This window comes from Durio zibethinus, chromosome 13 (assembly GCF_047325235.1).
Source record: "Durio zibethinus cultivar Kanyao isolate XHJ-2024 chromosome 13, ASM4732523v1, whole genome shotgun sequence".
Taxonomy (NCBI): domain Eukaryota; kingdom Viridiplantae; phylum Streptophyta; class Magnoliopsida; order Malvales; family Malvaceae; genus Durio; species Durio zibethinus.
In genome coordinates, this window is record NC_143174.1 from 22,169,393 (window position 1) to 22,187,269 (window position 17,877).

A 17,877-nucleotide genomic window follows, 5' to 3' on the forward strand; every position below is an offset into this window, starting at 1 on the left:
CAGTAGGTGGAAAAACCACAGTGGCTTTTTAAGTCATTGGCTCATTGTTGCACAATTAATGTCGGCCTAGATCTTGCATGCTTGGCTAATTGGCCCCATTAGGAAATAATTTTATTTTTTCAATGCAAAACCTTGCTTTTTAACTTATCTTAGAAAGAAGTGGTGGATAAAAGAATGATATTCCTTTGAAAGCTGCAAAACTTCAAATTCAGTCACTATTTTAATACGTTAAAATCAAACTTACATTTGAAACGCATCATTGTAGCCAACTCTGACAATTTTCAATGGATTAAAAAAAAAAAGAAAAAGGAAAGAAGTTTATGGGTCAATATTCTCCACATCCAGAAATGAGCATACATTTTTGGAATGTGAAGGAATCTAAATTGCTGATTAGTGCCCCTGTCCACTGCAAGTGGGTGACTTGTTTCCAACCAAATGATTCCTAATAATTAGCCTGGATAGCTCGTTAATGATGACGTAAAAGTATCTCCTCTACAATATTTGTCCATATATTTCTTTGTCCACACTATCCTTTGTTCTCTTTTTGAATAAAAAATGCGCCTGAGCAATAAAATTTTCCATTGGTTTGATATTTCTTATATATGCCTATAAGATATTCCATTGAAACTGGTTATCAAATAGAATACGATTTTTTTTTATCAGTTTCATTTATGACCATAATTATGATGGTTCGTAAAGCATGTGAGGTATTTACATAAATATATCATCAAAATCCATCTCTAAGCAATTACTCTTTTTATAATAAAAAATTATCCTATCTTTATTATTATTATTATTATTATTATTATTATTATTTGTTGGGGAAGATGGAGTGGGCAGAGGATGGGGATGGGATGGGAATGGCTTATTTCTTCAACTATAAAACAGCAAAAACAATAAAGAGGAAGTACACAGACACAAAAAAAAAAAAAAAAGTGGACATTCTGGTTCATTATGGATTGCTTGGGTCCAGGTTTACGTACGTGAGGGATGATCATTCTGGCAAGTTCCACTTAATCAGGGGAGCAGTTGGTGTTGGACAAAACTTCTCTTCTGCCTAGGCACAAAGTACTTCGGTTCTTGCAACAGTCAGATGGAGAGCTTGCTTGGCCCTTTTCTGGAAGTGAGATGTGACAGATTAATATGGTCTTCTCTCCGTAGTCAGATGCATGGAGCTATATCCTAGGTGGCTATTCTGATCAGAATATTATGAACAGACTGCAAATCAAGGATAGACCTAGTTGGTACGTATTGGGGAATAGCTATATATAGATGGTACCTGTGTAAGTGAATTGCAGTCAGATGGAGAGCTTAATCAGAAGCTGAGAAGCAGGCAACTGAATTGCAGGCACTGAGGTGTATCAAAGAGGCTGTTGGACGCATTATAAGCTTGAGGAACCTCCGCAGATTCTGTCAATCTCTGCCATTCATGGAGCTTGAATTCTTACATACTTAATGATTGTTTGGTAGATCTTAGTTGTATTTAGTTGACGAAGGAAGACAGTGAACTTGTAGCAGTTTATCTGTTATACTTGGATAAATAAAATTATTGCTTATCCAAAAAAAAAAAAAAAAGGTGGACATCGAGATTGAATTGTCTTAATTTGTAGTTTACTTGAATTTTCTGTTTTAGTTGAGTTGGGGGTGAGATGGAGATTAATCCATGTCAAAGTTTCTGATTATGTCTTCTTCCTTAATTTTCCTGTTTAATCTCAAAACCAGTGCAATATCAACGTTCATAGCCTTGATAATTTTGGTTGCAAAGTAAAGCTAACAACTCAACTTTTTCCCATTTCACCAACTTTTGTAAAAAAAAAAAGACATTATGCCGTGTCCAAACCATCACGTTATTTAAATAGGATATATTACATAAAAGCTCTTTGCAAACAAAGGAACACAAATGCCTTCCATGTGACAATATTTTATTGCATATTGGTCAACAAAAACCAAAATATACTACCAATGAGAGCTACCAAGGAAGAAAAAACAAGAACCCAGAATAAGTTTTTTATGGAACACAAAAATGTTTCTATGGTTTTGTTTTAAATACATTGATTATGCTTATTTATTTGATTTTTTTTTGTCAAAGCTTTTTTATTTATTTGTTTTGTGAAAATTAGTAAGTTGGAATTTTTGGGAGTTTTAAAACAAACACGGGAAACACGTGCCCAAAAACAATTTAATATTTAATTTATTTACCCAATTGGTCAATCCAACTGTCCTAATTATTCGAATCAACTACGTCTCCGCTTTAAATTTCTCTCCACAAAAATAGCCTGACAGCAACAGAAGCAGGGAATCAGACAGAGAGAGAACCAAAAGAAAGATAAAAAAGTCATGTCTCGCTTGACGTTGGTGTCCTCGATCATCCTTCTGATATGCTGCGCCACCGCAGCATCAACTTTCGAGGACTCCAACCGTACCCGGATGGTATCCGATGGTCTCCGTGGCTTCCAGTCCTCTGTTCTTCGTGTCATCGGTCATACTCGTCAAGCTGTCTCCTTCGCCCGTTTTGCTTACAAGTAATCGATCATTTCATCATGGACGGTTATCTTAATCCTTACTTTTGTTTTCCGTAAAAAAAAAAAAAGTGAAAATTGATATGAAATTTTGGGTTTTTTGTTTTTTGTTTTTTTTTGGTTTGTTGGTTAGGCATGGGAAAAGGTACGAGAACGTGGAGGAGATGAAGCTACGATTTCAGATTTTCAAAGACAATTTGGATTTAATCAGATCCACTAACAAGAAAGGATTACCTTATACTCTTACTGTTAATCGTACGTTACTTCTTTCTTTTACCCTTTTTTTTTTTAAGGTTTAAAGTTTATTTCAGTGTATATCCGTGGTCTTCTGACGAGTCGAAGGTGTCTGATTCCGACACCTAACTGATTTTTGTTGCAAAGTATGTAAGTTGGCTTTCCTAAGTATGATCTGGATTAGTTCCGTTTAGTTCCAGTATGTTTGCTTACAGGCCAACTTTAGCCTGACACGTTAGCATTAGAGACCTGAACGTACTTTGACTCGATGAAAATTTGAACTAATGATCTTGATTATTGCACTTGCGCTTGATCTTTGATTCTTTTCAACTAAACATGGTTAACTTTTATTCAATTTTGTTTTGTATTTTGTTATGAACTTTTTTGTTTGTTTGTTTGCTTATTGATTAATCGATGCAGAGTTTGCCGATTTGACCTGGGAAGAGTTTCAAAAACTTAGGTTGGGAGCTGCTCAAAACTGCTCTGCTACCACAAAGGGCAATCACCAACTAACGGATGTCGTCCTTCCTGAATCGGTACTTTCACAGGAAAAAACCTCCTACAAATATGAAGATTAAGAATTTTTAACGATGTTTTATTATGATTCATTGTACAATAGGCCTGCCTAATTAACCCGGTAATCAATAATGATTTGAACATGCAACAAATTGTAAAGGATAGTGAGGTGGAATTTATTGAAGTACCAAGACATAACTGATGTTCTATAAAGCTACTTAGTGATAAATACTTGTTAGTGCAGTATTTATAATTAAGCATATAACAAGAAATCTATGAGCCAATATTATTGCCGAATGAATAATAATAAATGAAGTAACAATTGAGGTCTGGCTCAATGGGTGACTCTTCTGCTAAGTTATATCTGCAGAAAGATTGGAGGGAAGCAGGCATAGTAAGCCCAGTCAAAGATCAAGGCCGCTGTGGATCTTGCTGGACGTTCAGGTTAGCTTTCAGTTATGATTAGAAAATGCGTTTTACCAAGCTACTAAGCTTAGCTTGTAAATTTTTCAGTTGAGACGATATGCATTTGCATATTGCAGTACTACTGGAGCTCTCGAGGCAGCTTACCATCAGGCATTTGGGAAAGGGATCTCTCTTTCTGAGCAGCAGCTTGTGGACTGTGCTGGAGCCTTTAATAACTTTGGTTGCAGTGGTGGGTTGCCATCCCAAGCCTTTGAATACATCAAATATAATGGTGGCCTTGATACCGAGGAGGCATACCCTTACACAGCAAAAGAAGGTCAATGCAAATTCTCATCTGAAAATGTTGGTGTCCAAGTCATTGACTCTGTCAACATTACCTTGGTAAGTTCATGCTCTTGATGTCAAATAAACCTTTCTTTCTGGGATAAAGCAGAAAACGGATGACATTCTGACTTGTGGCTGATTTGACTGGTTTATATGGGTTGGTGCTGGCTATTTGTATCATTCTTGTTTTGGATTATTGGTATATGTCTAGTTCAATTTGAGTATTGGCTAAAGCCAAACCTGACTAATGTTCAACTCCAACAAGTGTGTTTATCTCTATTGTTGGTTCATGGTTGTTTTTCAGTGATATAAATCTGAACAGTTCCATTTACATAGCTGTAATTGACTGATCTAATGTGACCCTAACAATTATTGGAATTCAATTTGATCCAAAGTCCAAACAAGTGCCTGGTGAATTTAATGTATAAATCACATATTTCATCTTTTTGAATTTCCTAATCTGTGCAATCAAACACAGGGTTCTGAAGATGAATTAAAGCATGCAGTTGCCATGGTTCGTCCAGTTAGTGTGGCATTTCAAGCTGACATTTTTTTCCAATTTTACAAGAGTGGAGTTTACACCAGTGGCACATGTGGTAGCACTTCTATGGTAAGTTTTTTCTTTATAACTATTATTTTTGTGCTAGGAGTTAGATAAGGTTTTTTAGGTAGCAAGAAAATGATATTTGTTGATCATTTATCTTATGAAGTTATGAAATTTCTAAATATGACCCAAATAGGTTCAGCCTGTAGCGAGGCTTTAGATCCTGGCTTTTTATAATTCCATAGAATTGCATGTATTGCCAGCCTTATCAGCATTTTAGTGGTTATAGCAGAATTCGTGCTTTCAAGATTGAGTTATGAAAGTAGTAAAGAATAAAAGCTTTAACAGTTCATGCCCTTGTTTTTCTTGTCAAAACTGAACCTTTCAATTGGATTGAATGATAGTAAAGCTATGCGAATTGGATTTGCTAATGCCTACATATGTGTGCATGTGTGTGGTTATTCATCATTTGGACTATGATGACATTTTGTCTATCTTGTGCCTACCAAGAACACACATTTATATGATGGATTGATGAACTATGGGCTTATGTGGCAGGATGTGAACCACGCTGTTCTTGCAGTTGGGTATGGAGTTGAAAACGGTGTTCCTTATTGGCTCATCAAGAACTCATGGGGAGCAGTATGGGGTGACAATGGCTACTTCAAGATGGAGTTGGGGAAAAACATGTGTGGTAAGTGTCAACCTCATTGGATTTCTGTGTTGGGCTAAAAGCCTCTAATCCAATTACACTAACGGAAGTGAAATTAAACAATAAATCAAATACATAAGAGACAACAATTTAACGTGGTTCGATCCAATCAACCTACATCCACGGATGAGAAACAAGATTCACTAGTTGTAGAGAATTACAAACATACATCAAATCATCAATCTCACTCAATAATCAATACTCATAAGACACTCTCAATCTCCTCTAGTCCTATAGAGTATTCTCAACTCAAACAAACACAAACTCAAACCTTTGTGCACCTTTTCAACATAACCAAACACATACTCATATGCTCTCATACATCATACCTATGTGGACCCTCTCAGTCACCTCTAGTCCACTCACAAACAAACATACACACCCATAAGACGTAGAGTCCCAATACTCCTATGGGGTGTTTATCCCATAAAATCCTACAACTCTCTTACATCTTTTTCTCATACCTAACCTTGTAGAAACTTCACATATTTATAACCATACAAACTTGCCCATTAAGAATCCCTCTCCTCTTAGAATTCTTCTCTTGTAAGTTAAACTTGCCTATTAAGAATCTCTTTCCTTTTAGAATTCTTCTCTTGCAAGTCAAACTTACCTATTAAAAATCCTCTTTCTCTTAGAATTATTCTTTTGCAAGTTTTCTTATCCATCAAGTAATATCTGACAAATCCCAAACAAATCTCTAACAAATCTCTAACAAATCCCAAACAAATTTCTTATGGGATTTGAGTCAATATTCCTAACAATCTTCACCTTGACTCAAATTTCATCAATCATCTGTCTTTATGCTAGATATGCTTGGCTCCACTTGTAATGGAAGTCTTACAATCATCTTTTCTTCTCTTGTGTCTTCACACTTCATACAAACCAATCATCAATCTTCAAAACTTGAACTCGAACTCTTCTCTTGAATCGAGCTCTTTTTGGACTTGATTCTTCCCATGTCTCAAACCATGCACTTCTCATATCTTAAACCTTTAGTTTTTCCCACATCTCGAACTTTCAGCTCTTTCACGTCTCGAACCTTTGGCTCTTTCCACATCTTGAATTTTTAACTCTTCTCACGTTTTGAACCTTCAGCTCTGATACCACTTGTTGGAAAAAAAACAAACACACACGCTCAGCAACCACACACAAAATAACAAGCTCAAATCAAGAATAAGAACACACAAATATATTTGGTTCGGCCCAATTCAAAATGGCCTACTCCAAACCTAATCCACTATAAAATAAATCTTTACAATTGTGAGACTTTTAGAATGAGAAAAGTCTCCTAAAACTCCTTACTCAAAACTTAACCCCAAACTCAATTACACCCTTTAATAGCCTACTCACTTAGCTATTTTCTTGGTGTCTAACTCTCTGGGGTTACTAAATTAAAATCAAAACATCTTATTTATAAGGGTGAAACCCTTTATACTTTTACTAAACTCTCGATGTGGGATACAAGACAGACTCAAACTCACTTAACTTTCGATGCGGGATTCTGAGATTCAAGGCAAATCGCAACAAATCCTCCCTTGACTTGAATCTCCAAACACTTCAACAGTATCTGCAAAGCTAACATGCTTACCTTTCTTCTTTTCTTTCATCACACGCATTTCAGCAACTGAGTCTCCATCAAACATGTACAAGTGATTGACCTTATTCTCTTGTAGAATCACACTACCATTCTTATACACTTTCAATCAATCATTACTACCATAAAATGTGTACCCCGAGAAGCTAACTCACCCAAAGCAATCAAATTGTAGTGACAATTTGGTACATACCTTACATGACAAAGTGTCCTAATAACACCATTGTGAGATCTAAGACGAATACTCCCAATGCCTTGAATCTGCACTTTTTCTTTGTTAGCAACCACAATATCTCTATACTTTTCATTCTCATTCAACTCCACAAAGTAGCTCCTATCATTGCAAACATGAACTGTAGCAGCTGAATCTAAAACCCAACCTTTATCACTTTTCAAAGTTTGAGTCTCATCCACACAAGTTGTTAAAACAACATCATCATCATCAGACACGACAGCAGCAGTATCACTCTTTTCTTCATCTGATTTCTTCTCATCATTCGCCCTTTTAAAAGCAGTCATATCCCTTCTCAGCTTTCTGCAGCGCACTTGGATATGTCCCTTCTCACCACAATAATAACATTCTATATCACTGTAATCTCTGTCTCTTGACTTAGATCTTCATCTTGATCCATCAATCCTCTTTTGAGTCCTCCCTCGATCAAAACCCTTTACAGCTAGTATACTCTTCCCAGGTGATGAGTTCTGAGCTCTCATAAACCTTTCATTCTCATGCAACAGGGTAGTCACATCATCTAACTTCAAAGTAGATCTGCCCACCAACACAGTCTGAACTAAAGGCCTATAAGACTTGGGTAAAGATGACAGCAAAATTAAAGCCTTCTCTTCATCTTTTAACTCATCAATAGAAATTGCTAGCAATTGAAAAATCAATCTATTAAACTCATTCAGGTGATTATGAAGACTCATACTTTCTTTCATCTTCAGAGAATACAGATCCATCTTCAAACATAATCAATTAGTCAACGATTTCGAAGCATAAATACCTTCAAGCTTATCCCATAAACTTTTTGGAGTACTCTCAGTCAACACACTGTACTTTATTTTTGGAGCTAACGCCAATCTAATAGTACTAACAGCCTTCTTCTGAATCTTATTCCAATTAGCATTAGACATTCCCTCAGGCTTACTACTCTTTAATGCTTGATCCAACCTTTGTTGTACTAACAGATCTTGAATCGTACTTTGTCATAACATAAAATTACTCTTTTCATCAAATAACGGAATCTCAAACTTAGGCATAGACATACCAGACATACCTTTTTCAGACACCTTCAAACAGTGCTTTACGATCCCTTGGGCCCACGAACCTTAAACCTTAAACCTCGCTCTGATACCATTTGTTGGGCTAAAAGCCTCCAATCCAATTACACTAACGGAAGCGAAATTAAATAATAAATCAAACACATAAGAGACAACAATTTAACGTGGTTCGATCTAATCAACTTACGTCCACGGATGAGAAACAAGATCCACTAGTTGTAGAGAATTACAAACATACATCAAATCATCAATCTCACTCAATAACCAATACTCATAAGACACTCTCAATTTCCTCTAGTCCTATAGAGTATTCTCAACTCAAACAAACACAAACTCAAACCCTTGTGCACCCTTTCAACATAACCAAACACATACTCATATGCTCTCATACATCATACCTATGTGGACCCTCTCAGTCTCTTTTAGTCCACTCACAAACAAATATACTCAGTCTCCTTTAGTCCACTCACAAACAAATATACGCACCCATAAGAGGTAGAGCTCCAATACTCCTATGGGGTGTCTATCCCATAAAATCTTATAACTTTCTTATATCTTTTTCTCATACCTAACCCTGTAAAGACTTCACATATTTATAACTATACAAACTTGCCTATTAAGAATCTATTTCCTTTTAGAATTCTTCTCTTGCAAGTCAAACTTACATATTAAGAATCTTTTTTCTCTTAGAATTCTTCTTTTGTAAGTCTTCTTGTCCATCAAGCAATATTTGATAAATCTCAAACAAATCTCAAACAAATCTCTAACAAATCTCAAACAAATCTCAAACAAATCTCTTATGGGATTTGAGTCAATATTCTCAACACTATGATGTTAAGGATTTATTACTCTATGAAGATCATCCGGTAATGATGAAAAACTAAGAATTCACAAATTTTGAGTTGTAAACAATCCATATATAGAATTTAATTCCCTTTATGCTGATATCTCCCATCTGGTTGCAGGTGTGGCAACATGTGCATCATACCCCGTTGTTGCTTGATTTGATAGAACTGTCTGGATTAGGTCAGTGCTATGTTATTCAAGCCCTCTAGTTACGGTCTACGAATGTTGTAGTTGTCGATCTCAAGAGGCGAGGGGTCATAGTGTAGTTGAAGGGTGCTGGCTTGATGCACAATAATGTCTAGGACGAATAAGACGCAAATGTATCGTACACAACAAAACAGAATGGAAATTTTATCTTTGAATGCTTCTCGTGTAATAACTTGCCAACATTGGGAATCAATTTATATCCTTTTATATTCCCCCTAAATAGCACCCAAGTTTGCCTTCTTGCGTGCGCTTGCCTGCATCTGTCCTCCTTTGATGAGGCTTGGCTGGAGGCATTCCTGAGAGTTTGTCGATTATTCTTTGATGGCCAAATCCCGCCTTATCCGGTGACCCTGGCTCTTTTTCAAGGTTGCAATTTTTTTTTTTGATATTTTTATTGGGACTTTTTCAAAATTTTTTATTGAAAATTTTTTTGATAAAATTGATAAATGTCTTAATTTTTTATATATTATAAAATGGATATTTTAAAAAAATTTCTGAATCCCTCACAATTAAAACCTTATCTTCAAAAAAACATTTTTTGTTGCTACAAAAAATGTATCCTTTCAATAATCTCACATTATAGTTTTTTTTTCTTATTTTGATTTAAGTCAAATATAATATTCAATAAGCACTATAGCTTTTGTTTTTTTTTTGTTATTCGAATAACTTAAATCTCTTTCTTCAGATAAAAATATATTTTTTTCATTACAAAATGTTTGTCATATATTGATTTTTATGAAATTAAAAAAATAATTTTAATATATTTAATATTAAACTTTTAAATTTTTTATAAAATTAAAATATCATGATTTTAATAAAAAATAACTTTAAAATATAAAAAAATAAAAATTTTAAATATTCAAAAATAATAATTTGAGACATTAAAAAAAGAATAAAAAAAATGAGACAAAAATAATATATAATATGTCCAATAAGCACAGTCTTGACATTGTCTTCATGAATCAAAACCAAAGCACGAAAGCGACGTGTTGACTCCGGCGTTCCATGATTGCCACGTTTTACTGTAAACTGTCAACTGAATACTTGCAATAAAAGAATCGAAAGCAACAAGACAAATCCAAAACAGATTTTCTTTTATTATTTGTAAAAAAAAGCTTGCCGAGGATTATAATATTCTTTTATTGCCCAGAAATTTATTATATTCTCTATTTGGTCTGAATGTGAATTAGATGTTAAGTACGTATAATGGAGCTTTCTTTTACCAACCAAAAAGAAAAAGAAAAAAAAGGTAAAACAGCCCATTCTTTTTAATAAAAATGAAAAAAATAAAAGCTCGCTATTTTTTTTTAAACATTATTTGGTTGAAAAATTATTAATTGATAAATAAATGACAAGTAAGAAATTAAATTGTGAGCAAACCTTTTTGTGTTCGAAATATTTTTTTTTAATAAATGATCATCGACATGATTCAAATATAAAATTTTTCATAAAAAAAATAATTTTAATTGATTAAATTAATCATTTATTGATGTTTGAAATATTACATATAATAGATATTTTGAGATATTCTACGTATACATATTTAATGTAAGAAATTAGTGATTGAATTTTAGTTTTCTTTTAATATGAAATTTAATAATTTTTAATAAAATAATTGAAATAAGAGAGATTATAATTATAATTTAAGTATTATATTTTATAAAAAATTAATAAATTAAATTAAATATAATTAAAGAATCAACATGCAATTAGAATAAAATTAAATTAAAAGAACACATGATAAAATTTGAATTTTAAATTTTAAAATTTTAAAATCTCTTTGACACTAAAATATAGCATGTTCGAGGTCTTTAAGATTTAAATGCGAAGGTCAAACATTTTTATTAAGTTGCCTTTTTTTATATATGTTTCATTAGGATCAAATTTTTATTTGAACCAATCAGCTTTTTTCATTCTAAAATCATGATATACATTAATATACATTAAACATTAGCAATATTTTCTTATAAAAATATGGATATAATTATATAAAAAATTATAATCACATCCAAATATTATATATAAAAATTAATAAATTAAATTAAATAAACAAATAAAATAACCAACGAACTAGTATTAATTAAATAAATATGATATAAAATAAAAACATAAAATTTAATTTTATTAATTTATGTAATTTTTTATGTAACATATAATTATTTTTAATAAATTTAAAATTTAAATTTTAGCCCCCATACATATAAAATTATTCTAACAACCGGTAAGAAATTTAATAAAAATCATCCTTAATAAAAGCCTTCATTTAATCATCTTTAACAAAACAAAACGCTAAATTCTTCATTTAATGGAAGTCATCCTTAATCAACTCCACAATTTTTATGATATTTCTTCTCTTAATATGAATGCAGAATATTTCTGTAAACCCTCCTTTAACTGACAATATTACGTTTTCTCATCAGTAACCACACAAAAGATGAAAAGTAAAGAGATAGAGATGATCAAGCACCAATCACAATCGTCCAGCTTAGGGCTGTAAACGAGCCGAGCCGAGCCGAGTAGTGAGAGGCTCGAGCTCGAGCTCGACTCACAACTCGGGGCTCGATACTCGGCTCGAGCTCGATCGAGTTTTATTTTTCAAGCTCGAGCTCGATTCGTGATCGAATTCGAGCTACTCGAGCTCGCTCGATTAAGCTCGATTAATATGTAAAAATAAGCTCGATTCGTATACTCGACAAAAATTCGATTATTCATGCTCGAACTCGAACTCGAACTCGGACTCGAAATATTTTATTAATTAAAATAATAAAAATATATTTAAATATAAAAGCTCGATTAGGCTCGCGAGCTACTCGAGTCAGATATAATAATACTCGAATTCGGCTCGATCGATAAATCGAGCTACTCGAACTCGAGCTCGACTCGACAATAATCGAACCGAATTCGAGTTTTTTTCGAATCGAACCCGAGTAGCTTGCGAGTACTAATGTATCATTTACACCCCTAGTCCAGCTCAACCAAAACATAGGACAAACGTGAATCATCGTAACCTCGTCTGCAACATAGTTCTGCCCTGTTCTTTCTTAATTCGTACAAAACCAAAATATCTTTATCCAGATAATTTTCTTTGCTGTTTTTTTTTTTTTCCTCTCGACAATTTCCAACAAAAAATATAAAATAACAGAATTTTCCATCAGTAAAGTGGCTTCTGCATTAATTATTTATTTTTTTAGTAAAATAATATAGAATTTTTAAAGTAAAAAAAATTCTCTGTGTTATCGACCATGGCGGAAATATCGACTACCCATGTGCGCTTCACCAGATATTAATATCCACTGCTTTTACACTCCCTTACTTTCTCTGCTCTTTTCATTTCCCCAAACGATGTCCCTTATTTTTGAAAGGAATGATAATTCTGGTTCAATCAGACGCTCAGGGTTTGTCCACGGGATGCAGTGTATCTCGGTCTATGATTCGCCGGAGGAGAAAAGCGAGGATCGGAGGAGGTTGTTGTCGACGGAGGAGAGAGAAGAGGATGATTTGGGGTCTTGTAGTTCCTCATCGATCGGAAGGAACAGTGATGTTTCCGCTGAATCTTCATCGGAAGGTGAAGATTCAACGGAGGCTGAAGTGCAAAGCCAGTTTAAAGGACCTTTGGATACCATGGATGCTCTAGAGGAGGTTTTGCCTATGAGGTAATTTTTTTTAAGATAAAAAAAAACCCTTAAAAATTTGGGTTTTTCTTTCTTTCTTTCTTTCTGGGTTTTGATCCAATCTTGGTTTTTGGTCGATGGCTTTTGTTAAAATTTTCTCAGGTAGTTTAGAGGAATGGCTAAGGTTTAGTTTGAGATTTTTTCTTTTATCTTGTAACATTGGTTTGGAGAATTCATTAGAAATATCCATTTTATAACTTCTTAATTTGGACCCTATATGAAATTTAATGAGTTTCCATTGCTTCAAGAGAGTTGAACTGGCTTTAATAAATATAAGTGATTTTTGTATTATCACTTAAGAAGTTAATGGGGGAAGTGCTGATGCTAGCTTCCTAGAATGGTAGTGGAAGACAGGAAGCATGTAAAGCATAGTAAGTGGAGAAAATGTGTCTTCAAAATATTTGACCACCAATTACTACTTGAAATTGCACTCTGTTAATCTAATGCCATTAAACCAGTTCAGTAGAATGAAAGTTCTTCATCTTGCAAGATTACCAACTATAAGCCAAGGGCAGTGCACTCCCATTTTCCTTGGCAAGAATTGCTTGAATGACAGGAAAATTTTTTCTTAAAAGGACTGTTGTGATTTTGCACAGTTATTGTTGGTTGCTTCAATTTCTTATTTGTGTGATTTTGCTTTATTTCAGAAGAGGCATATCCAAGTTTTATAATGGCAAATCAAAGTCCTTCACAAGTCTGGCTGATGCTGCTGCTGCTTCCTCTGTTAAAGATTTTGCAAAGCCAGATAATCCCTATAATAGGAAACGCAAGAACTTATTAGCTCATAGTTATTTATTGGACAAGAATCGTAATAATCCTTTGAGAAACAGTGGAAGTGAGATATCAAAGAGACTAGCCAACTCCAATAGAGGCACTGTGGCTCTTGGAGCTACTACAAGCAGCTCTGACTTCAACTCAATCTCATCATCGCCATCTAGCTGTCTTCCACCTCTGCATCCACAGTGTAAAAAATCAGCTACCAACAGATCATCATCACCGACTACTCAACTGAACCCTCCTTGCCGGTCTTTCTCCTTGTCTGATCTACAGTTTGTTGCTGGTGTAACTCCTAACATAGCTGGGTTGGCTGTTCGTAATGGCAACAAGGACAACAAACTGCATTGAATTTAACTGAAGTACACTTTCAGAATTGTGAAACTGGAAGTCGCCAAAATGTTTATGGTGTTGGACTTGGAGAATGTCACTTATCACCTCCTGCTTTGATCTAATGCTTGTACTCTTAATGCTAGGTATTCTGTGGCCATGCATTTTGAGAACTAATTCCTGCTGTAACATTTTCATCTCTTGTTTGCTTTGAGATGGTGATGAGAATGCTTTATTGTATAATACAAATAGTAAAATTCATTCTCTTCATAAGAAGCAAATGTTGGCCTTTTTCTCATTTCTCAGTGATACCAATCACTATTTACATAATTACATGTTACTGCAGTAGCAGTGCAGTTTTTCCTTTTCCTCCTCTCGACCTTCTTCAACATTGCGTTATTTTTCTTCTTGTATAGAGGGTGCTGGTTATAGTACTATGATCTGTGATTTAGAGTGACTGATTCCACGGGGTCGTTAGTTCAGGTCGTCCTTATGGTTTATGATTTTTGCCAATTCCTGTGGCTAATAGTGGAATTTACTATATAGGTCATCAGCAGCATGGAAGAGATCCCATTTGCTAATTTGGCTCTCTATGCTTTTGCAATGCAACTTGGGAAAGACTTTTGCAAGTTGCAGACAGTTTGAAATGAGAAATAAACCTTATAAATGTTTTCAACTTTCCTTTTGTTACTTTGGAAGTGCAGTTTACCTCAGTCTTGTTTCCTGGTTAACTTTCCTGTAAGTTTTCAGTCGATTGTATCTGGTTTGATGAAGTATGGTGTTTACACCAAAATCATAGCTATTGGAAGTCAGATGATGGTTGCACTGGCATGTGCAGATGTCCATGTAACATGCACATGTGGATGCATACACGGACCAAGGTTAGAGTATTGACATAAGAATTAATATTCTTAGTGCTAAAAGTTCATGTTTTATGCTTAGATATTTTATGATTCCTGAACGAGAGATATATAACTGATCGGACGGCATTGGCCATAGTGAAAACATATTGAACCAAGTTTTGATTCTGTGGGATAGCTGATGAGCTCACCTAGTATCCTTGTGTGGCATTCAAAACAACAGAATTTACGTTAAAGTTCATAAGCTCACCAAGTATACATGTGTGGCATTCAAAACAACAGAATTTATGTTAAAGTTCATAATGGCATCAAATTATCAACAGTGATACCAAGTATGAGCAAAAAATCTTGAGCACTAGATAGTTCTATTATTCTTGCGGTAGATTTATATCAAGCGATGACAGAAGGCTTGTTTAGGGGACAATAATTACTTGAAAATATCATGTTTACTTAAAATATCTTAATAATGATTGAAGTTTATAAACATTGTGTGATATTTGAGCATTGATTAACAAGAGACTTCATTACACTCCAAAGCAATCCGAGAGCTGTAAGTGAACATAATGAGTCTGAAGTTTCGAAGTGTATTCGATGTCACAATTATGCAAAAAATGAAGCAAATCTATCAGGTGAAGATGCCGACTTTTTTTTTTTTTCAAAGGACTAGTGAATAAACAGCAACTATCAAAGAGTAAACTTGTTTCCATCATTGGACAACAACTCTGATTTTTGCGCGTAAATAGAATAGTAAATCGACGGATTTAAGCCCTTTCCTTCTTAGTTTCATATATATGGAATGAAAACTAGAGTTCTGACCAAACGATAAACCTGAAATATCTCCTGAATAAAACAATTAGTAGATTGGTAAACTAATTATTAGGTTCTTTATCTTGTTAGACGTTTAAATTTTCCTCAATGCCAAATACTTGATACCCTGAAACAGAAAGATTACTAATAATCTCAACTCTGCTTTCCATAGAAAGGCTACAGACATTAATTATACCTTGCCCTAAAGAATTTCTTTCCTGAAATGACAAAAGCCAGCAAAGGTTCTGGTGTTATTCAGTCATTATTTTGATAAGAACAACATTATGATTCTAGGTCAATCTTAGTTTGAATTTGCACTGGCAGTGCATATATGTTGGTCTGTACTGGACTGGAATAAGAGAAGTCAAAAGGCTGTCTTGTGGGGGTGCCCCTTGATTTTACCTGTGCTGCTTCGTGATAGAGGAGGCTGCTTACCGAGGGAGATCCAGTCCTATTTGAGAATCAGGTTTCTTTCTACTTGCATTCATGGCCAAATGATAGCTTATATATAAGATTTCAATGGTTTTTCAGGCTCCATAGATGCCATTACATTGTTCTGCAGTCACATTTTCTTTAACCGTTCACCCTTTTTCTTTTGTTACTCTAACTTAGTGATTGCAATGCTTATTATACAGGGTCCTGATACCTCTTGCTCACCTGTCTAAATCAAGGCAATGCTAAAAATGATGTTTCCCCCATCTTTCGTTTCACAAGAGGAATTCAACATATTTCACACAATTGATCGGCTGCTATACACTCTGCTTGTTATCAACCTGTGGCGGGACCCTGTGGAGTCTATTCGGGTTATAGCCCTATGGCTCTGGCTGGAGAGGGTAGGGTTCAAAAATGTTGTACAGAAGATATTGTCCTTGCCTTATATATTGATAAATGAACTTGCAGATGACGCTGTCGCATGCCTCAACATCATTAACAATAACCAATTAGCTTCCTTGTCCGAGGGCATTGACATTCCTTTGATGCAAAGCTTGATGGAGGGAGATCTGTCTCTCCAATTCTTTTATGAAAATCGGCTGATTGCGGCACAAGGTATGGTCAGAATTGTGAATGAAGTATGTATGAGAGCGTTAAGGGACATCATGCAACATGCCATCGAAAGAAATGCTGCCCAAAGCTTAGCTGATAGCCAGCGGCAGCAAGCAATGTCACAAACTTTGCAACCAATGGTTCTACCAGGTTTATCTCAGATGGGATTTGGTCCAGGTAATGTGGGACTTCCTTGGACCCAAGAAAATGAAGTACCACCAGACGATAGGACTATGTTTGTCACATTCTCTAAGGGCTACCCAGTATATGAATGGGAAGTCAGAGAATTCTTCACCAGGGCTTATGGGGATTGCATAGAGTCCTTACACATGCAAGAAGTGCTGCCTGATGAGCAATCGCTCTTTGCTCGAATTGTTTGTCACTCAGCATCAGCCATTGAAGTGATCCTTAATGGTATGAGCAAAACGAAGTTTACCATCAATGGGAAGCATGTGTGGGCTAGAAAATTTGAGCCACAACGTCTCAAACCTTCTCCAACAGCGCCACCAACGAATTTGCCAGTTTCATTTGGGTTATGATCATAATTTCTCTATGTAGGAGGGGTTTCAATCATCTTTTTTCAAATCTAGGGAAATTCAATATAGCATGGAGTTTGAAGCTATTTTCGTGGAAAGTACTCAATTTGTTTGATGTAACTCAAAACTTGAAGAAAAGAAGGAATGGAATTTGATTAATGATCTATTTTCCCCAGTAATCTCCTTCAACATATTACTTAGTAATTCATAGATGATATATGATATAGAATTCAATCGTTGATAATTTCAAATATAATAAAAAAATACACTAAAATATCAGCTTAAAACTTGTCTGGATTAAAAAAATTAATTATAGTTTAAAATAAAATCTAATTCACAATCACATATCAAACATATTTAGATTATTATATATTTATCTGGATTGTCTTATTACTTTATTTAAATATAAGAACAAAATTAACAAGATATAAGAGTACCCAACTTTAGTTAAGCAATATTAAATCTTATCATATTATATGCACAATTTTTTACAATTGCTCTATCTAAAGATGAATTAGAAATATCTTATATAAAATAAATAGTAATATTTAATCACACTATCCAATCAGTAATATTTGTTAAAATTCATAATAAAGAGAAAGAAAAGAAGGCAAATCTAAAATAAAGAATACTATCCTTACTGCATTGC

General features: G+C 34.4%; 3 protein-coding genes across 4 annotated transcripts; all 3 read left to right on the forward strand.

Moving 5' to 3' along the window:
• Positions 1 to 2,223: 2,223 nt before the first annotated feature.
• LOC111303055 (thiol protease aleurain-like) lies at positions 2,224 to 9,426 on the forward strand. 2 transcript variants are annotated; one of them, XM_089742059.1, is made up of 8 exons: positions 2,224 to 2,522; positions 2,653 to 2,774; positions 3,174 to 3,289; positions 3,628 to 3,713; positions 3,812 to 4,076; positions 4,498 to 4,629; positions 5,122 to 5,257; positions 9,119 to 9,426. In XM_089742059.1, exons 1-8 carry the CDS (start codon positions 2,338 to 2,340, stop codon positions 9,154 to 9,156), a joined length of 1,080 nt encoding a protein of 359 aa, XP_089598185.1. In that variant the 5' UTR covers positions 2,224 to 2,337; the 3' UTR covers positions 9,157 to 9,426. The 2 variants fall into 2 exon arrangements, with proteins under 2 accessions (XP_089598185.1, XP_022754794.1); XM_022899059.2 differs by having other exon boundaries at positions 3,640 to 3,713.
• A 2,914-nt stretch (positions 9,427 to 12,340) lies between these two features.
• LOC111304166 (uncharacterized) lies at positions 12,341 to 14,345 on the forward strand. The gene is made up of 2 exons (XM_022900687.2): positions 12,341 to 12,859; positions 13,525 to 14,345. Exons 1-2 carry the CDS (start codon positions 12,471 to 12,473, stop codon positions 14,000 to 14,002), a joined length of 867 nt encoding a protein of 288 aa, XP_022756422.2. The 5' UTR covers positions 12,341 to 12,470; the 3' UTR covers positions 14,003 to 14,345.
• Positions 14,346 to 16,269: 1,924 nt separating this feature from the next.
• Positions 16,270 to 17,231, forward strand: LOC111302566 (uncharacterized). Its single transcript, XM_022898419.2, has one exon. The coding sequence runs from the start codon at positions 16,323 to 16,325 to the stop codon at positions 17,229 to 17,231; it is 909 nt and encodes a 302-aa protein (XP_022754154.2). The 5' UTR covers positions 16,270 to 16,322.
• The last annotated feature ends 646 nt before the right edge of the window (positions 17,232 to 17,877 follow it).

Bases quoted from the DNA above. Each gene is read 5' to 3' on its own strand.
- LOC111303055 (XM_089742059.1), top strand. From the start codon at position 2,338: ATGTCTCGCTTGACGTTGGTGTCCTCGATCATCCTTCTGATATGCTGC. The intron at 2,523-2,652 runs GTAATCGATCAT...TTTGTTGGTTAG, and splicing joins TTCGCCCGTTTTGCTTACAA to GCATGGGAAAAGGTACGAGA. The intron at 3,290-3,627 runs GTACTTTCACAG...TCTTCTGCTAAG, and splicing joins ATGTCGTCCTTCCTGAATCG to TTATATCTGCAGAAAGATTG.
- LOC111304166 (XM_022900687.2), top strand. From the start codon at position 12,471: ATGTGCGCTTCACCAGATATTAATATCCACTGCTTTTACACTCCCTTA. The intron at 12,860-13,524 runs GTAATTTTTTTT...GCTTTATTTCAG, and splicing joins GAGGAGGTTTTGCCTATGAG to AAGAGGCATATCCAAGTTTT.
- LOC111302566 (XM_022898419.2), top strand. From the start codon at position 16,323: ATGCTAAAAATGATGTTTCCCCCATCTTTCGTTTCACAAGAGGAATTC.